At 46.1% G+C, this 21,376-nt stretch overlaps 1 protein-coding gene across 2 annotated transcripts in view; it reads left to right on the plus strand.

Annotated features, from left to right (window-relative positions):
- Nucleotides 1-6,807, plus strand: part of Galnt16 (polypeptide N-acetylgalactosaminyltransferase 16) — an 86,471-nt gene extending 79,664 nt beyond the window's left edge. For both annotated transcript variants that reach the window (XM_029484935.2, XM_029484934.2), the window contains 3 exons: nt 227-368; nt 988-1,113; nt 4,636-6,807. In XM_029484935.2, coding sequence (XP_029340795.1) covers nt 227-368; nt 988-1,113; nt 4,636-4,773 — 406 coding nt within the window. In that variant the 3' untranslated portion in view covers nt 4,774-6,807. The remainder of the gene's footprint in view (nt 1-226; nt 369-987; nt 1,114-4,635) is intronic.
- The last annotated feature ends 14,569 nt before the right edge of the window (nt 6,808-21,376 follow it).

The raw sequence follows: 21,376 nt of genomic DNA on the forward strand, positions 1-21,376 counted from the left end.
TTAAGCCTGAATATCTCTTCAGGGTCCCTTGTGTCTCAGGTCTCCCATAAGAACCTTCTAGGACTGAGGCTGTTTCTGCCTCTTACAACCCTTCTCCCCATACCCCACCCCCATCTCCCCAGACTGCCAGTCCTGGAGGCCTCAGTGACTGTGGCTGCCCTCTGGAGGAAGGGGTGGGTAAGCAAGAGGAGAGAGAGAAGCAGCCTGATGTCACCTTTCTCCTCAGTGTCCCTGTGAAGGAAGTGCTCCCTGGTGTCATTAAGCAAGGAGTTAACTGCTTAGAATCCCAAGGCCAGAACACAGCTGGTGACCTCCTGCTTGGAATGGGGATATGCAGAGGGTCTGCCAAGAGCCCGCCACCAGCCCAGGTAAGTTGTTTAGGGCTAAGAGCAGGATGGAATCTGAGAGCGTTGGCCACGAATGGGGTTAGGGCTTCTCTCTGCTCATTTTCCTCCTCGCTTTCTACACCATCCATAAATCTCCTTCCCAGGGCTCCCCACATTTTGCTCCTGCCGAATGCCTATTCCTTTCCAGCGCTGGGTCCCTCACTCCCTCTTCTAAATGAAGAAATGCTGCCCAGTTCTGTGCTGGAATACAGTTTGGATGTGTGTGATGGTCTGCAGGTCTCTAAGACTCTGTGTACATAGCTAATGCATGAGTGCCACACCCGAATCAGCTCTAGAGCAGATTGGGGAAACCCCATCATGGACCCAGCTAGGTCCTGTATTCCTCCTTCTTCCCTCTCTCCAGCATCCCTTGGGGCCTCCTTAACTCCCCTCTAGTTAGCACCAGCTGAGTTTCTTTATTTTAATATTTGGCTGAGAACATTTTCTAACATAAAGCAAAATGGAAGCTGTACAGTGAATACTCTCCTTTAGCTTCTACAGTTATTTGTAAAAAGTTTGAAAAAAAGTCCTGAATCTCTTTGCCTAATCACCTGTCTACCCATATCTGTCCACCCAGAGCTGTCCTTTCCTTGTCTTGCAGGCATGGTTATTTAGCGATCACCTTATCCAGCAGCAGGGGAAATGCCTGGCTGCCACCTCCACCTTAATGTCTTCCCCTGGATCCCCAGTCATACTGCAAACGTGTAACCCTAAAGAAGGCAAGCAGGTAAGCCTCCATGACCAGGCACAGATGAACAACAGCCCCAAGGGACACTGAGCAGTTATGCCCTGACAGGGGAGTCCCAGCTTGAGGCATGTGCTTGAAGATCAGCCTTTCGATTGAGAACCAGAGGAGCCTCTGGCATCATCTAGGCCCAGCAGAGCAGACGCTGCAGCTAAGTGTTTGTTTAACATTAGTCCTGCCAGTCTGGGGGCAGGAACCATTTGTCTTGCTAACGCTGCTCGTCCAACCTTTGATGACAACTACAAAGCTCAAATAAGAACTAGCATGGATGCCCAGACTGTGCTAGCCAGCTCACATCCACAATCATCCTTTAGCTGCCTCCTCCTCCAGCCGCCTGGTAAGGTAGTTCTCAACGAGCCCTATTGTCCAGTGAGTGAACCAAGGCTTCCTTCACATAGGCTTTCAGCTCCCACAGCTAGAAAGAGCAGAAGGAGCTAGAATTTAAACCTGGGCTCAGTGTGACTCCTGAGCCCACAGACTTAAGCCAGAACTTAGTAAGAATTTCTTGGCTGCTGGCTCACTGGGAATCTGAGGTCCAGGGACAGTGATTTGCAAGCTCACATGACTAGCCTCAGATGGGTCCTAGGAAACAGTTCAGGGTTACTTGTGGAAGGAAAGGCTAATGCTCCGAGAAATGTTGTCACTTGCCCCCAGCGCACAGCAGCCAGTGACAGAGCACTAAGTACTAGATTGCCAGAGTTAGCCCTTCTCTTTGCTGCTGCACTCTTCCTGGTTAAAAGGGCTCCTTGTTCCCCAGAGCATGGGATCCAAGGCCCAGGCTGCTGCAGCCGCTTCTCCACCCTGCTGGTGACATAGCCTGCTTACAGTCCAGCAAAGGGTGAGGAGGGGCCTGGCTCTCAGCCTGGGCCTACAGGGCTTCCACCCACGCCTCTGCTGTTTGTTTGGGTCAATTCTTTCTTTAGGGATGAGTGGCAGTTTGTTATTCTGTTCTGGAAAAATAGCCAGGTTCTCTCTTTCCAGCCTTTGTGTATGAGAATGGGGGCCAGGGTGACAGGGAAGCACATTATAGCCGCTTACTGGGCTTCCTGGCCACTTCTGCTAGCTTTCAGCCTAAGAGATATAGCTTGACCTTTGCCCTGTTCTGCAGCCAGGTGGATGCAGTCTGCCCTTTGGCTGGAGCCTCAAACCCTTCCTGAGAGGAAAGCCTTGATCCCACAAACACCTCTATGAGGCAGCTCATTCAAATACTTCTCTATAAAAGCACCCTGTGGACCAAAGAGACCCTTGCTGCCAATTCTGACAACCTGATTCCCCAGGATCCATGTGTCCACAGGCTGCATGCGTTATGTTCCTCCAAGCCTGGCTAGTCATCCCCCTGGCCCCCGGCACTCTGGATGCCACATCTCTCACCACCATGGAGGACAGATGAATAGTTCCCCCACTGTCAGTCCATTCTGGATTCTTGGCTTTCCTTTCTGGTCTCTAATTGGCCTTGATTCCAACCCAGGCCAGTTGAGCTTCACATGTCCATGAAGCTCCTGAGAGTTAGACAGGGTGCGATGAAGTCAGCAGGCTCTAGTCCAGCCATTCCCCAGGTTCCTTGCTCATACAATAATGGGCTGCTGCACCGGGCATGGTGGCACATGCCTTTAATCTCAGCACTTGGGAGGCAGAGGCAGGCAGATTTTTGAGTTCGAGGCCAGCCTGGTCTACAGAGTGAGTTCCAGGACAGCCAGGGTTACACAGAGAAACCGTGTCTTGAAAAACAGAAAATAATAATAATAATAGGCTGCTGCTTGACCAGAGGATGCAGATGCTGAGACCGGGCATAGGAGATGCCTGAACATGTGTGATGCCTGCACAGCCTCAGAGTTGAGTGGCTGGGAGAGCCGGTGAGAAAGGCTGCCTAGAAGTTCTGGTGGAAGTAAGAGGTCTACCAGTGGGTTATTCATTTGCTCATTGCTTCCCATGCCAAGGAATGCACAGATCATGCAAAAAGGGAAGGGAGAGCCTGGTTTGACATTTTGTTGGAGGTTTAGCCAATGGAATCAAACATGAGAGGCTGTAAGAACAGTCCGGTATCCAAATAGAAACTGGAGATGCAGGTGTGCCTGTGGAAACTAAGCCAAATTTTAAATAACACCGTCTCCACAGTTGAGTGCAGCTCCTCTCTGTCCCTTAGCTGCACAGTGAGAACACAGACAATCTCCTTCGGAGCTCTGCAGGCTCCAGTCTCATGGTCATGAGCTCTGTCGCCTCATAGGAAGGTAAAAAGGGATATGGCTGCAGGGAAGGAAAATAGGCAAGAAACAGAACATTGATGTCTGCTGCTATTCAGTCTTCTGCAAACTCAGGCCTCTGCCTTGCATCTCTTCTCCATATCCCGTATAACACACCATCCTCTATCCAGGCCTTTCTGAAATGTTCTATGGAAACAGCTTCCCCCTTACCTTGTCAAGCTTGGGAGAAGAAAATTCTAAGATCCTCTTTGTGACTCCGACATAGGGGGGACTCCAGTTTCCCACCCCCAGCCCACTGCATGACTCTAAAGGTGGTGGCCACTTCCACTTGAGGGTGTAGGTACTGGGACTCATGATCGCAAGTCAGACCAGGCATGGAGGGCTACAGGAAGAAGTAAGCTTTGTTCTTATAAAGCAAAGATTCCCCTAGGCCACAGGTCACTAACTCGGTCCCTGCAGGGAACTGGTGGGGGCGCTGCTAGGTGAGGAAAGTCAAGTCCAGGAGCTGATGGATGAGAGCAGAGAGCAGGGGGCACCTCAGCCCAGCCATCTGATAGAATCTGAGCCTAGTGTCCATAGAAAAACTGGAGATGTGTTTTATGTGACAGCGAAGGTGGGTTTTAAAATAACACTTCCAGGTTGGACACAGCCCCTGGAAGTGTTGTTTCCTTTGATCTATGTAGTAACATTGTCCCATACCACAGAAGTGAGCACCCAGAGAGGGACACAGTCTGTTTTCAATGAAGGGGGATGAGGGCTGGGGAGATGACCGCAGCGCTGTTAAAGTGTTTGCTGTGTGATCACGAGGACCTCAGTTTGGATTCCCCAGCACCCACATAAGAGGCCAGGTGTAGCCTGGGATCTCAGCACTGGGCAGCAGGACATAGCAGGATCCCTGCAGCTTGCTAGCCAGCCAGTCTTGCTGAATTGATGAGCTCCATGATTAGTGAGGCCCTGTATCAAAAAATAAGAGAAAGTGATACAGGAAGACACTGACATCAACCTCTGGCCTCTATGAAGGCACATGCTCATACACGTGTAGGAAATGCACACGCGCGGGTGCGCGCGCGCGCGCACACACACACACAAATAAATAAACGAGCACTGTGTGTTGTAGGTGTATGTGGTTTTGTGTGCATGCTCATGAAATGAAGGTACAAACTACTTCTCAGTCCTGAACTGGGCATGGAGTGTAGCCTTGTGCATGTCGGGTAAGCACTGTACCACAGAGCTCCACCCCCAGCTCACATGTTGTTATTTTCAAACCATGTTCTTCTTCCTTTCCTCTCTCCCTTCCACCCAGAAATGGAGAAGGAAAGGATCTTTCATCCAGCATTCAGTCAGCGGCCTCTGCCTGGAGACAAAGCCTGCCCAGCTGGTGACCAGCAAATGTCAGACAGATGCCCAGGCCCAGCAATGGCAGCTGCTACCACACACATGATGGTAGCCCCCAGCCTCCTGTACCTTCTGCATGAGACTTGGGGACTGGAAGGGGTTAGGGTGGGGGAGTGTCAAGCGGGCTGTTTCCCATCTCCTCACATTTCGACCGGATCATCAGTACACACCCCTACCACGCATTTCTCCAAAGCTAGTTCAGACAGGGTGCAGGGGCATGCTTCATGCCCTCTGTGCCACCCAAGTCTTGCCCTGGGAGAGGAGATGGATAGTATGCAGCTGTCCTGGGTAGAGACTTGGCAGCTGCTCCTCGCCCTTTGTCTTCTCCCTTGGCCCTTTTTGGGCTCCAGACAGTGATGTGTGGGCCTTCCCTTGTTGCCTAAGGGGGACGAGGACCAAAACCTACCGAAGGGGCCAGTTGGGTCACGGGGCTAGCCAACACAAGAGGACAGGTGGCATCGTGTGTGCAGAGGCTGAAAGCAGCTAGAGAAGAGGAAGGGTTGAGAGGCTCGGGCCAGTGGGTGAGCGAGGGAGGGATGCAGCCTGGGAGCAGAGGATGGAGATTCACAGAAGAACATGGATAGAGAAGCAGCCAACTGTGAAGTGCCAGAAAACCAAGGTCTCTTTCCAGGACATCATCACCCTGTTCCTGCTTTGCCAGCCCCAGGCCCCAAGCCCAACATATGTCTGTAGCCCCTAGGTGACCATACTCTTAGCAAGAAACTGGAGAGGGATCTGGGGTATAATTTATTAAGTAGAATAATTTCCACTTCCGCTTAGCCATATGTCACGCCAAGACCTCACACTTGAGCGTGTCCCCACTAACTGGTCATATACCCTGAAATACCCTCATCTTTGCTAACTGTTTTGGACTCCTACTTTTTCAGGGTCTTTGCCTCTGTAAACATTGCATTGTGGGGCAAGGTGGCTAGTCAGAATTGGACCCCCTTCCTGGAGTATAACCATTCCTAGTCAGTAGAGACCGAGTCACCCAGATCAAAACACCGCGCTAAATCCTTTCACCAAAGGCCAGTGGTTGTAGTGGGTTTCGAAGCTGGCTAGTGGCTCCTGTCTGTGTACAGAATAACCTGCTCTCTTCTCTCCCGATACTGAGAACACGGAGACTATAGGTTGGTATCATCCTGGAATCCTGTCCTTTTCCTCACCATTGGCTTACACAATGGCTCTTGGGTAAAAGAGCCCCAAATTCTTGGGGTCTCTATTTCAAAGCAAGTCTGCCTAAGAAGGCCAGTCCTATCCCAGGAGCACCCAGTCTTTCATAAACCAGGCAGCCAGATATTCACAGGGAATCAACACACTTGAGAAGGTCGAGAAATCTCTAGTATATTGCATGTGTATGTACATGTGCAATTACATAGGTGGGGGTCGAGCCTGGATTTTCCCTGCTTCGTGGCTTTCAAAGCCTCTGATCCTTTGCGCTGGATTAGCACTACCAGCTAGCTATCTGGAGCTCTGTCCCGAATCTCCCTCTCTGCTGGGCTCAGCCTGTACATCACCAGATGTTAGAAACCAAGTCCTGGGTTTGTAGTGCCCACTCTGGAAGGTTCTCCAGCAGTTTCCCTGCACCTCTGGCTCTCACCAGCATCCTCTCAGCTGTTCTGTGCCAAATACGTCTGCACCCCTAGGTTCAGCCCAGGGGCCCCTCACCTCGGTGACTAAGCTTCGCTCACCTTGTTACGATGTCTTATATATATACACACTGCTATTTACAGACCTGGCCTTGGATCCTGTGACCCTCTAGGAAGAGTCCTGCCAAAGTCCAGAACAGCATTGGGGCTAAGGTGGAGGCTTTTCTCTAGAGGCTTGGGCCCTGTCCCAACGTGGACTTTGGGGCAAGGAACCTGGGCTTCTCTCTGTGAATGTAAGGATAGCTACTCAGAGAGCCTTGATGGGGGCCTCAACCCATTTCCTGTGGTCAGACTTGGCTCAGCACTTGGCAGCTGTCCCGTGCGGGGACTCAGTCCAACTCTGTGTTTGCTTTTCTTCTTGACCAAAGCATGTGCCACTAAGCTGTCCTGGAGGACATTGTCTTTATGAAACACACCTGGAATAAAATCACTTCTTACATGTCTACATAGGCTGGTGCCTTTATTTCAGACTTTGCAAGCATTCAACTAGCTTCTACTGCCTGGGAATCAGGTCTCTATCCTGTACAAGTGAATGAAACCGCGCATGCTCAAAGTGAATCCTCTCCTGGATCTTGGGGGGACTGGAGGGAGCCAGGAGGTGGCCTTGCTACTAGGGCATGCTGGACCTTAGGAAGCAGAATGTCAGACTGAGCCCAAGTTCCTTGCTTAATCACACAGGCCCCGTTGCTGCTTAGAAACAGAAATTCAAGGGTTCCTCAGAATAGATATGGCTATCCCACCATGCTTGCCTTTAAACAATTCTTTTTTTCTTCCCAGGGAGCCATTCTAGCCCCCTCAGACCTGCCTTTCCCCTTGCTCTGTACACAGGAAAGCATTCAGGCATGATGGTCTTCCTGGGTAAGAACAGCAAAATCATTCTAGAAGAGTCCTGCCAGCTTAGGCTTGCTTGATCGGGCAGCAGATGCTCTACCTAACAGTTTCCATGGAAACCAATAGAACTCCACCACTTCTCTGATCAGAAGTTGAACCTACCCAGATAAAAATAAGTCCTGACTTGGTGTGCATGTAAACTGCAATGGACAGGCTAGAGTGTTGCTAGCAACACACTCCTCCATTGTACACATGCGCCTCACATAAGTCTGCAGGACATTCAAGGGCTGGGGACACAGGAGCATGCTTGCTAGAGTCAGCCTCTTGCTTGTCCAACAGAGAGCAGTTCCTGGGTCCTGGAATGTGGCTTCAGTTTTCTTCATTTTGTCTTACTGTTTCGCTGGCTGGTTCATTGATGGAATGCAAATGCTCCCTGCAGACCAGCACCCTCCCCCCACACATACACACACACTCACTTGGCTGTGATTTTCATCAAGGCTCTTCCTTTTGCTCCCCATTTATACTTGTGAGAAATGATCCAGACAGCTCCACTGCCCTTCTGGAGGCCTCAGGACTCTTCCACAGCACTGGCAGGGGTGTGGTCCTCTCCCACCAGGGACCAGGAAAGGAAACCTGGAAAGGCTAAAGTTCACTATGTCCCTATGACCACACCTAACTCTTGTCTGGTGTTTGTCCCCTGTGCTGGTTTGAGTCACCACTCTTTCAGGAAGAAGGGGCCCAGGCAGCTTCTCTCATGGTAAGAGATCTCCCTGCCAACAACTCAGTTAAGGCCTGGTCAGCTGGGAGGGCATGGATTTTCCTGACCAGTGGCTGCTGGTGGAGAAGCCAGTAAAAAAAAAAAAACACACACACACACACACACACACACACACACACACCTGCTCTATTCCAAGCCCCTTTGTTAAGTAGTGTGAGACAATAAGATGCTCAATCCTTCTAAAAACGATGTTTCCTGACCATTCCAGGTGCCATCTTAGATGATGCCCGGCTGACCGGAGCGAGCAGGGTTGACTGGAGGGAGCAGAGGTCCTAAAAATTCAATTCCCAACAACCACATGAATGCTCACAACCATCTGTACAGCTACAGTATGCCCATATACATAAAATAAATAAATAAATAAATAAATAAATAAATAAATAAATAGTTCAAAAAATACTGTCTTAGTTAGGGTTTTACTGCTGTGAACAGACACCATGACCAATGCAAGTTTTTTTTTTTTTTTTTTTTTTTGTTTTTTTTGTTTTTTGAGACAGGGTTTCTCTGTATAGCCCTGGCTGTCCTGGCACTCACTTTGTAGACCAGGCTGGCCTTGAACTCAGAAATCCGCCTGCCTCTGCCTCCCGAGTGCTGGGATTAAAGGCGTGCGCCACCATGCCCGGCTCCAATGCAAGTCTTATAACATTTAATTGGAGCTGGCTTACAGGTTCAGAGGTTCAATCCATTATCATCAAGGTGGGAGCATGGCAGTGTCCAAGGTAGGTATGGTGTAGGCAGAGCTGAGAGTTCTACATCTTCAGCAGAGCTGAGAGTTCTACATCTTCATCTGAAAGCTGCTAGCAGAATACTGACTTCCAGGAAGCTAGGATAAGGGTCTTTAAGCCCATGTCCAAAGTGAAATACCTATTCCAACAAGGCCACACCTCCAAATAGTGACTCTTCCTGGGCCAAGCATATTCAAACCATGACATTCCACTCTCTGGCCCCCAGAAGCCTGTTCTAACATATGAGTCTATAGGTGCCATACCTAGCCATAGCATAATTTAAAAAGTACATTTAGTCCAACTTCCAACATCACCATAGTATAGAACAGTATCAACAATGTCAAAAGTTCAAAGATCAAGGTCTCTTCTGAGATCCATCCAATCACTTAACTGTAATTCCCGAATCAAGATAGGAAACCAGCTGGGCAAACTCCAAACTCTGCATCTCCATGTCTGATGTCAAAGCAGTCTTCAAATCTCCAACTCCTTTTTCATCTTTGTTGACTGCAACAAACTTCTTTCTCCTGGGCTGGTTCCACTCCCTGTTAGCAACTTTTCTCAGCAGGTATCTCATGACTCTGGCATCTCAAAAATCTTGGGGTCTCCAAGGCAACTTCAATGTTACAGCTTCTTGTTTCAATGTCTGGGATCTACACATGATCTTCTGGGCTCTTCCAAAGGGCTGGCATCATTTCTCCAGCTCTGACCTCTGTAGCACTCTAGGCTCAGGATGATCAACCCCACTGCTGCTGCATTCTTGGTGATCATCCCATGGTACTGGCATCTCCAATACACTGAAGTCTTCTGCTGCAACTAGGGTTCACCAATAGCCTCTCATTGGCTCTCTTCATGGTGCCACCAAGACTAAAATTCTTTGTATGACCCCTTCGGTCCTGGGCCATCAACTACAACTGAGGCTGCGCTTTCACCAGTGGCCTTCATGGCCTCTCAGCTGTAGTTCATGACTCTTACACATTACCAAGTACAGCTGCAGGACAAGGTACAACCTTGGCTATCTCTGGAATACAGCTTCTTTGTGCTCTCAGAAAACACTTCCCAGAAAATTTTACCTCAATGATGCTGGTCCCTTCTTTTTTTTTTTTTTTTTTTAATTAGGTATTTTCCTCAATTACATTTCCAATGCTATCCAAAAAGTCCCCAATACACTCCCCCCCCCGTCCCCCACCCACCCACCCCCACCCCTTGGCCCTGGCATTCCCCTGTACTGGGGCATATAAAGTTGGCAAGTCCAATGGGCCTCTCTTTCCAGTGATGGCCGACTAGGCCATCTTTTGATACAAATGCAGCTAGAGTCAAGAGCTCTGGGGTACTGGTTAGTTCATAATAATGTTCCACCTATGGGGTTGCAGTTCCCTTTAGCTCCTTGGGTACTTTCTCTAGCTCCTCCATTGGGGGCCCTGTGATCCATCCAATAGCTGACTGTGAGCATCCACTTCTGTGTTTGCTAGGCCCCAGCATTGTCTCACAAGAGACAGCTATATCTGGGTCCTTTCAGCAAAATCTTGCTAGTATATGCAATGGTGTCAGCGTTTGGAAGCTGATTATGGGATGGATCCCTGGATATGGCAGTCTTTAGATGGTCCATCCTTTCTTCACAGCTCCAAACTTTATCTCTGTAACTCTTTCCATGGGTGTTTTGTTCCCAATTCCAAGAAGGGGCACACTGTCCACACTTTGGTCTTCGTTCTTCTTGAGTTTCATGCGTTTAACAAATTGTATCTTATATCTTGGGTATCCTAAGTTTTTGGGCTAATATCCACTTATCAGTGAGTACATATTGTGTGAGTTCCTTTGTGAATATGTTACCTCACTCAGGATGATGCCCTCCAGATCCATCCATTTGCCTAGGAATTTCATAAAATCATTCCTTTTAATAGCTGAGTAGTACTCCATTGTGTAAATGTACCACATTTTCTGTATCCATTCCTCTGTTGAGGGGCATCTGGGTTCTTTCCAGCTTCTCGCTATTATAAATAAGGCTGCTATGAACATAGTGGAGCATGTGTCCTTCTTACCGGTTGGAACATCTTCTGGATATATGCCCAGGAGAGGTATTGCTGGATCTTCTGGTAGTATTATGTCCAATTTTCTGAGGAACCGCCAAACTGATTTCCAGAGTGGTTGTACCAGCTTGCAATCCCACCAACAATGAAGGAGTGTTCCTCTTTCTCCACATCCTCGCCAGCATCTGCTGTCACCTGAATTTTTGATCTTAGCCATTCTGACTGGTGTGAGGTGGAATCTCAGGCTTGTTTTGAGTTGCATTTCCCTGATGATTAAGGATGTTGAACATTTTTTCAGGTGCTTCTCTGCCATTCGGTATTCCTCAGGTGAGAATTCTTTGTTCAGTTCTGAGCCCCATTTTTTAACAGGGTTATTTGATTTTCTGGAGTCCACCTTCTTGAGTTCTTTATATATATTGGATATTAGTCCCTTATCTGATTTAGGATAGGTAAAGATCCTTTCCCAATCTGTTGGTGGTCTTTTTGTCTTATTGACGGTGTCTTTTGCCTTGCAGAAGCTTTGCAACTTTATGAGGTCCCATTTATCGATTCTCGATCTTACAGCACAAGACTTTGCTGTTCTATTCAGGAATTTTTCCCCTGTACCCATATCTTCGAGGCTTTTCCCTACTTTCTCCTCTATAAGTTTCAGTGTCTCTGGTTTTATGTGGAGTTCCTTAATCCACTTAGATTTGACCTTGGTACAAGGAGATAGGAATGGATCAATTCGCATTCTTCTGCATGATAACCGCCAGTTGTGCCAGCACTATTTGTTGAAAATGCTGTCTTTTTTCCACTGGATGGTTTTTGCTCCCTTGTCAAAGATCAAGTGACCATAGGTATGTGGGTTGATCTCAGGGTCTTCAATTCTGTTCCATTGGTCTACTTGTCTGTCGTTATACCAGTACCATGCAGTTTTTATCACAATTGCTCTGTAGTACAGCTTTAGGTCAGGCATGGTGATTCCACCAGAGGTTCTTTTATCCTTGAGAAGAGTTTTTGCTATCCTAGGTTTTTTGTTGTTCCAGATGAATTTGCAGATTGCCCTTTCTAATTCGTTGAAGAATTGAGTTGGAATTTTGATGGGGATTGCATTGAATCTGTAGATTGCTTTTGTTAAGATAGCCATTTTTACAATGTTGATCCTGCCAATCCATGAGCATGGGAGATCTTTCCATCTTCTGAGATCTTCTTTAATTTCTTTCTTCAGGGACTTGAAGTTCTTGTCATACAGATCTTTCACTTCCTTAGTTAGAGTCACGCCAAGGTATTTTATATTGTTTGTGACTATTGAGAAGGGTGTTGTTTCCCTAATTTCCTTCTCTGCCTGTTTATCCTTTGTGTACAGAAAGGCCATTGACTTGCTTGAGTTAATTTTATATCCAGCTACTTCACTGAAGCTATTTATCAGGCTTAGGAGTTCTCTGGTGGAATTTTTAGGGTCACTTATGTATACTATCATATCATCTGCAAAAAGTGATATTTTGACTTCTTCTTTTCTGATTTGTATCCCCTTGATCTCCTTTTGTTGTCTAATTGCTCTGGCTAGGACTTCAAGTACAATGTTGAATAGGTAAGGAGAGAGTGGGCAGCCTTGTCTAGTCCCTGATTTTAGTGGGATTTCTTCCAGCTTGTCACCATTTACTTTGATGTTGGCTACTGGTTTGCTGTATATTGCTTTAATCATGGTTAGGTATGGGCCTTGAATTCCTGATCTTTCCAAGACTTTTATCATGAATGGGTGTTGGATTTTGTCAAATGCTTTTTCAGCATCTAACGAGATGATCATGTGGTTTTTGTCTTTGAGTTTGTTTATATAATGGATTACATTGATGGATTTTCATATATTGAACCATCCTTGCATCCCTGGGATGAAACCTACTTGGTCAGGATGGATGATTGTTTTGATGTGTTCTTGAATTCGGTTAGTGAGAACTTTATTGAGGATTTTTGCATCAATATTCATAAGGGAAATTGGTCTGAAGTTCTCTATTTTTGTTGGGTCTTTATGTGGTTTAGGTATCAGAGTAATTGTGGCTTCATAGAATGAGTTGGATAGAGTACCTTCTGATTCTATTTTGTGGAATAGTTTGTGAAGAACTGGGATTAGATCTTCTTTGAAGGTTTGATAGAACTCTGCACTAAACCCATCTGGTCCTGGGCTTTTTTTGGTTGGGAGACTATTAATGACTGCTTCTATTTCTTTAGGGGATATGGGACTGTTTAGATCATTAACCTGATCTTGATTTAACTTTGGTACCTGGTATCTGTCTAGAAACTTGTCCATTTCATCCAGGTTCTCCAGTTTTGTTGAGTATAGCCTTTTGTAGAAGGATCTGATGGTGTTTTGGATTTCTTCAGGGTCTGTTGTTATGTCTCCCTTTTCATTTCTGATTTTGTTAATTAGAATACTTTCCCTATGCCCTCTAGTGAGTCTGGCTAAGGGTTTATCTATCTTGTTGATTTTTCTCAAAGAACCAGCTCCTTGATTGGTTGATTCTTTGAATTGTTCTTCTTGTTTCCACTTGGTTGATTTCACCCCTGAGTTTGATTATTTCTTGCCTTCTACTCCTCTTGGGTGAATTTGCTTCCTTTCGTTCTAGAGCTTTTAGGTGTGTTGTCAATCTGCTAATGTGTGCTCTCTCTAGTTTCTTTTTGGAGGCACTCAGAGCTATGAGTTTTCCTCTTAGAAATGCTTTCAATGTGTCCCATAAGTTTGGGTATGTTGTGGCTTCATTTTCATTAAACTCCAGAAAGTCCTTAATTTCTTTCTTTATTCCTTCCTTGGCCAAGGTATCATTGAGAAGAGTGTTGTTTAGTTTCCACGTGTGTGTTGGCTTTCTATTATTTATTTTGTTATTGAAGATCAGTCTTAGTCCATGGTGATCTGATAGGATGCATGGGACAATTTCAATATTTTTGTATATGTTGAGGCTTGTTTTGTGACCAATTATGTGGTCAATTTTGGAGAAGGTACCGTGAGGTGCTGAGAAAAAGGTATATCCTTTTGTTTTAGGATAAAATGTTCTGTAGATATCTGTCAGATCCATTTGTTTCATAACCTCTGTTAGTTTCACTGTGTCCCTGTTTAGTTTCTGCTTCCATGATCTGTCCATTGGTGAAAGTGGTGTGTTGAAGTCTCCCACTATTATTGTGTGAGGTGCAATGTGTGCTTTGAGCTTTACTAAAGTATCTTTAATGAATGTGGCTGCCCTTGTATTTGGAGCATAGATATTCAGAATTGATAGTTCCTCTTGGAGGATTTTACCTTTGATGAGAATGAAGTGCCCTTCCTTGTCTTTTTTGATGACTTTGGGTTGAAAGTCAATCTTATCAGATATTATAATGGCTACTCCAGCTTGTTTCTTCCTACCATTTGCTTGGAAAATTGTTTTCCAGACTTTCATTCTGAGGTAGTGTCTATCTTTTTCTCTGAGATGAGTTTCCTGTAAGCAGCAAAATGTTGGGTCCTGTTTCTGTAGCCAGTCTGTTAGTCTATGTCTTTTTATTGGGGAGTTGAGTCCATTGATATTAAGAGATATTAGGGAGAAGTAATTGTTGCTTCCTTTTATTTTTGTTGTTAGAGTTGGTGTTCTGTTCTTGTGGCTATCTTCTTTTAGGTTTGTTGAGGGATTACCTTCTTGCTTTTTCTAGGACGTGGTTTCCGTCCTTGTATTGGTTTTTTTCTGTTATCCTTTGAAGGGCTGGATTCGTGGAAAGATAATGTGTGAATTTGGTTTTGTCGTGGAATACTTTGGTTTCTCCATCTATGGTAATTGAGAGTTTGGCTGGGTATAGTAGCCTGGGCTGGAAATTGTGTTCTCTTAGTTTCTGTATAACATCTGTCCAGGCCCTTCTGGCTTTCATAGTCTCTGGTGAAAAATCCGGTGTAATTCTGATAGGCTTGCCTTTATATGTTACTTGACCTTTTTCCCTTACTGCTTTTAGTATTCTATCTTTATTTAGTGCATTTGTTGTTCTGATTATTATGTGTCGGAAGGAATTTCTTTTCTGGTCCAGTCTATTTGGAGTTCTGTAAGCTTCTTGTATGTTCATGGGCATCTCTTTCTTTAGGTTTGGGAAGTTTTCTTCTATAATTATGTTGAAGATATTTGCTGGTCCTTTGAGTTGAAAATCTTCATTCTCATCTACTCCTATTATCCGTAGGTTTGGTCTTCTCATTTTGTCCTGGATTTCCTGGATGTTTTGAGTTAGGATATTTTTGGATTTTGTATTTTCTTTGATTGTCGTGCCGATGTTCTCTATGGAGTCTTCTGCACCTGAGATTCTCTCTTCCATCTCTTGTATTCTGTTGCTGATGCTCGCATCTATGGTGCCAGATTTCTTTCCTAGGGTTTCTATCTCCAGCGTTGCCTCAATTTGGGTTTTCTTCATTGTCTCTACTTCCCTTTTTAGGTCATGGATGGTTTTATTCAATTCCATCAACTGTTTGGTCTGGTATTCCTGCAATTCTTTAAGGGATATTTGTGCTTCCTCTTTAATGTCTTCTACCTGTTTAGCAGTGTTCTCCTGCAATTCTTTAAGGGATTTTTGTGCTTCCTCTTTAATGTCTTCTACCTGTTTAGCAGTGTTCTCCTGTATTTCTTTAAGCATGTTATTAAAGTCCTTCTTGATGTCCTCTACCATCATCATGAGATATGCTTTTAGATCCGGGTCTAGCTTCTCCGGTGTGTTGGGGTGCCCTGGACTGGGCGAAATGGGAGTGCTGGGTTCTGATGATGGTGAGTGGTCTTGGTTTCTGTTAGTAAGATTATTACGTTTACCTTTCGCTATCTGGTAATCTCTGGGGTTAGTTGTTATCGTTGTCACTGTTTAAAGATTGGAGCAGACGCTGTGTTCCACTCACCAGAAGTCTTAAGATCCTGTGGTGGGTGTCGTGGGTAGCTGGCGGGTGTCAGCTGACCCTGTGCCCTAGCTACCCCGGTTCTGGTCAGACTGGAAGAGGCTTGTGGCCCTACTCAGGCCAGTTTTCTGCTTCCCTAACTAATGCAGTGTCAGGTCCCGCACGCAATTGGATTGGAGCAGAAGCTGTGTTCCACTCACCAGAAGTCTTAAGATCCTGTGGCGGGTGTTGTGGGTAGCTGGCGAGTGTCAGCCGACCCTGCGCCCTAGCTACCCCGGTGCTGGTCAGACAGGAAGAGCTGCTGGTCCCTTCTTAATCATGGCTAATTTCTTAGCTCCAGCTAACCAGCATCAATTGTCCCAGTAGTTCCTTCTGTTTTTCACTCTAAAGCCAGAGCCACATGGCCAAAGCTGCAGAGTTCTGCTGCTTGCTGGGGCTGGAACATGGCCCCCTTGTTCTATTACATTATCACCAGCTTTCTGTTTTCCAACTCCCTCTCTGCCTAAACTTGGCTTTCCTGGTACTTGTTCTGTAGATTGACTTTGAACTCAGAGATCTGCATGGCTCTGTCTTCTGTCATGCTGGATTAAAGTCATGTATCACCATGCTTGGATTTAAGCTTTTCTTCACCTAGAACCTGCTTTGTCCTAGGCTGGCCTTGAACTCAAGAGATCTGGCTGGCTTTGTCTTTTGGGATTAAAGGTATGTATCACCATGCCTGGATTTAAATTTAGCTGGGTAAGATCTTGTCCCCAAGCCGGGCGTGGTGGCGCACGCCTTTAATCCCAGCACTCGGGAGGCAGAGACAGGTGGATTTCTGAGTTCGAGGCCAGCCTGCTCTACAAAGTGAGTTCCAGGACAGCCGGGGCTACACAGAGAAACCCTGTCTCGAAAAACCAAAAAAAAAAAAAAAAAAGATCTTGTCCCCAAATGCCTTACTTAATCTGTTATCTCCTAGAACATAGGATTCAGTTCCATTTCATTTCCTGATGCCCCTTTAATACTTGAACCATATATTTTATATTTTTTCTTTCTAAGCTTTCCAGGCTTGTTCAAAACACTGTTCATGAGACTTAACCAGAGAAGGCAGTCTCTGCTGGGCTTTTGTGAGACTTCATTTGTCAATGCAATTAATATAAATCTCTTTACCTTAGACTCAGGTAGACTCTTCAGACAATGGCAAAAAGCAGCCACATTCTTCACCAAAATACCACAGAACAGTCTCTAGGCCACATTCTGAAATCCCCCCTCCCCCCGCCCCTGAAACCTCTTGAGTCAGGTCTCCACAATTCAGATCATACTCAGTCTTCCATATTCCTACTAGGATAGCCCATTAAGCCCCACTTAAAGCATTCTACTGCTTTTCAAATTCAGAGTCCCAAATTCTACATTCTTCCAAACAAAAGCATGGTCAGGCCTATCACAGCAATACCCCAGACCCTGATATCAACTTCTGTCTTAGTCAGGATTTCTATTCCTACACAAACATCATGACCAAGAAGCAAGTTGGGAAGGAAAGGATTTATTCAGTTTACATTTCCACATTGCTGTTCATCACCAAAGGAAGTCAGGACTGAAACTCAAGCAAGCCAGTAAATAACATCCCCCATGACCTCTGCATCAGCTCCTGCTTCCTGATCTGCTTGAGTTCCAGACCCTGTGAGGACCAGCTACTCTGAGTCCCTTGAGGTTCTAGTAAAGGGGTGTGTGTGGTCCTGGTTGCTGCCTTAGACCAGCTACACAGATTCCTTTATCAGTATCATCTGCTCAAGTGATCTGAAGTTTCTATCCTCTGTATTTGGTGGGAGACTAGAGGGTTAGGGCTTCAATATATTTGCTGTGGTTTTGGTTTTTGTTTGTTTGAGACAGGGTCTCACTATGTAGCCCTGACTGTTCTGGAACTTGCTATGTAGACCAGACTTGCCTGGAACTCACAGAAATCTATCTACTTGCCTCTGCCTCTCTGCCTCTCTGCCTCTCTGCCTCTCTGCCTCTCTGCCTCTCTGCCTCTCTGCCTCTCTGCCTCTCTGCCTCTCTGCCTCTCTGCCTCTGCACCTCTGTGCCACTCTCTGCCTCTCTCTGCTGCCTCTCTGCCTCTCTGCCTCTGCCTCCAGTGCTGAGATTAAAGGCATGTTGCCACCGTGCCCGACTGCCTCAGCAAGATCTTGAGGCATGCTTATATGTTTTGATTTTGATTTTTTGTTTGTTTTGGTAAGATCTCATATAGCCTAGGCTGACCTCAACTTGCCATGTAGCCAAGGATGACCTCGAACTCCTGTTCTTTCTAGTGCCTCTTCCCAAGTGCTGGCATTACAGGCTGGAGCTATGCATGGTATCCAGCTTGCCTGCTAATTTTTTGAGTAAGCTGGTTTGATGACCCAGATGTGTTCTGATATCCTGACTAGAAGTTATGGGCTACAGCCTGGGGCAGAAGGCCCAGAGCCTTGTGATTTGGCCTTACATAGGCTAAGCAGGGTGCCTGCCACAAGGCTTAGGCAGTGGTGAATCCCTCTGGAGCGGGGGTGGGTTTGAGGTCAAGCTGAGGGTTACCGTTGAGGCAGCTACCACATGCCAGCATTTCTTTCTGTGATTTATGAGTCTCTCAGCCAGCATCAGCCACATATGGCTGCCTTCCTTCTAGAGAAGCTTCCATCCCAAAGACCCATTAATAAGGGAATCAGAGCTTCTGTAAGTTACATGGTGGGTCCTTTCTATGGCTCCTTCACCCACTGCCCTGAGAGCCGTCCTGCCGTTTTCTGGACACACACTGAGAGACACACACTTTAACTTTCTTGGTCCTTTCCACAACTCTAAGGTCACACCATTCACAAAGTAGGAAAGGACTTCTAGAGATGTTAACACACTCGCTCAAGATTACCCAGGATGGGCTGGAGACATGGCTCAGTGATTAAGAGCACTAGCTGCTCTTGCAGAGAACCTGAGTTTGGTTCTCAGGACCCATTTGGTGGCTGACAGCCATCTGTGACTCCAGTTCCAGAGGATCTGATGCCCTCTCTGGCCTTCATAGATACTACATATACATAGTATATATCATATATACTATGCAGTATATATACATAATCATAGTATAGACATGCAGGCAAAACACGAATATACACGTAAAATAAAAATCAATAAAATCTTTACAGTTTTTAATGGTTATGCAGTTCACAGAAGGTGGATTCAGTGCTCAAATCATGAAATCCAGGATGGCAAGATGGATTAACAGATAAAGGCACTGCCCTCAAACCTGCTGACCTGAATTATAAGCTCCAGGTCCCTCATGATGGAAGGAGAGGACCAGTCTCTCCAAATTGTCCTCTACCTTATTCATATGTCAAACATATACACTGCATGCAAATAAAAATCAATTTTAAGATGTTTAAAATTATGATAGGAGGTTAAGATGGGAGGAGCCTTAAAGTTTAAGGCCAGCCTGGGCTACAGACCCTGTTCTAAAACAAAATCTAAACTAGGGTACTCACCCTGATTGCTTTTCATGTCTTGGTTCTGAGTTCACATCAACTCTGGAACTTTTGTGCTGTTGCCCACATGCTGGGGACACTGAAACCCACACAAAACTTATGTACACTCACACCAACGCCCACCTGGTGTCCCTCATCCCACCTCCTGACCTGGCTGATGCTAAGAATGGTTATTCTAGGCAAAAGCGAGTGAAGAGGATGAAACACCCAGACACACAGAGAATAAACAGGCTAGACCTGAGGGCATGAAGTCCTGGCATCCACCTCAGTCCTGAGCTGACCATTGCTAATCTGAAAGCTTTTTTTAGACTATTGCTTTTATCTTTGGAAAGCAAGAGAAGTAAGTTGTTCAGTGGACTTCTAGTCTGTCCCTCACCATGACACAGAAGCAGCTGCTAGCAGTCTCCTTGATGTCAGGACCTTCTGAAGCTCAGAAGGGTGAAACCCCTGAACAATTCAGCCCTGAGGACCCAGAAGGCTTAGCTGACTGGCCAGCTTCACCCAGCAAGATTGCTTTTCCCTAGCTAGGTTTCTGGGATTAAGCTTCTCTATCTTCAGGTGCTAATTTGTGTTTGGACCTGTGGGGACCGGGGAGCTTCATGGAACATAGTGGGGTCACCCAAAGTGTGTACCACGTACCTGGGCTCTCTGTATTCCCATCAGGCAACTGTACTTACGTTCACTTGATGAGACCTGAATGTGTCCGTCCCAGGTATTTCCTGGCTGCTTTAATGTGGGACCACCAGACTGGATCTTGGGGAGGTCTAGCCAAGTAGAAGTGAACAATCACTCCAGCTCTGGCCTAGCCATTTGGTGGCATTTGAACCTCAGTATTTTCACACACACCCCAAAATGGGCATGTCATTGAGGCAGATAAAGTGGGGTGATGCCATGCAGGCCTGCTACACTAGAAAGACAGTGCAGCAGTCCTTGGGGTGTGGCAGAGATGCTCATCCACAGTGTGGACTTTCTAGCTGCCTGGGACCTTCCCCATACATTAGGGTAAGGCCTTGAAGCCCAGGCACAGTAGCTTAAGAGGGTGGAGGTCCACCAGGAATAGAAGATGTGGGAGCCCTGGCATCCACCTCAGTCCTGAGCTGGCCATTGCTAATCTGACTAAGAAAGCTTTTTTAGACTATTGCTTTTATCTTTGGGAAGCAAGAGAAGTAAGTTGGTTAGTGGACTTCTATTCCAACCAGGTCTTGAATATCTTCAAAATTTGGAGGCCAGGAGGAAGAGGAAAAGGCAGGGAAGGTGCTTTCATTTGGGATCTTCAGAGCAGAGCTCTCTCTGCATCCTTTGCCTCATATGCTTGGGTCCCCAGTAACCTGAAACAAAGAAGAGCGGCTGTGATCGTGGCCAGAGCCTCCGCCAGAGGTTCTTGGAGATATTGAAATTAGGTGACATTTAAAAGTGAATTGAAGTAAATGCAGAAAAGGGGGGCCTGGCCCCCAAAGGTAAACGTGGTTCTTAGAAGTGGAAGTATTTGCCTTATACATACCCGGACCACCGAAATTTGACCCAAAAACTATCAAAAACAAGTATTTATGAATGGATGAGGTTCTGTGTAAGACCGAATGGATCCTTCTAGAAAGATGTTGTGTACTGGTTGGACATGGTGGAATATATCTGTAACCCTCTGTAATCCTAGCACTTGGGAGGCAGAGACAGGATGGATTGCCCACAAGTTTGAAGCCAACCTGATCTACATAATGAGTTCCAGGCTAACCAGGGTTACATAGTGAGACCTTTCCTCAAAACTAAATGAGTAAATAGAAGGTGCTTCATGAGGTTTATCTTCTCTTTTCCTAGCCATGTAGCTGCGGGGACCTGTGAGGGACAGGGGGATCCCTGGCTGTCTACCCTTTCATCTTGAGTCAAGGTTTTACTAGAGCTGCCTGCAGGTGTTTTGTTTGTTTGTTTTTATTTACATTGAATTACAAACTCCATGAAGACAGATGTGTCCACAGCACCTCGCATGGTGCCAGGCACACAGTAAGTACTCAATAAATACTTGCTGGATGAATGAATGGATGAATGAATGGATAAATGAATGGATGAATGAATGAATGAATGGGTGGGCATGCATACAATAAAACTTCATTTCTCCTCTGATTCTGTGAACCAGAGTTTGGGGACACATGCCAGGTTTGTTCTCTGCTTCCTCCTCTAATTTGTCTATTAACTCAGCCTTTCATGAAATCAGGTGAGGTTTGGCCCAGTGCAAATTCCTTTTCATCAAGAGCAGGAGGCTCAACACTTGCAGGTTAATGCTCAATCAGTACCTGATTAA

The sequence above is a fragment of the Mus caroli genome, unplaced genomic scaffold (genome assembly GCF_978045245.1).
Source record: "Mus caroli unplaced genomic scaffold, Mus_caroli_1 scaffold_14, whole genome shotgun sequence".
Lineage (NCBI taxonomy): Eukaryota > Metazoa > Chordata > Mammalia > Rodentia > Muridae > Mus > Mus caroli.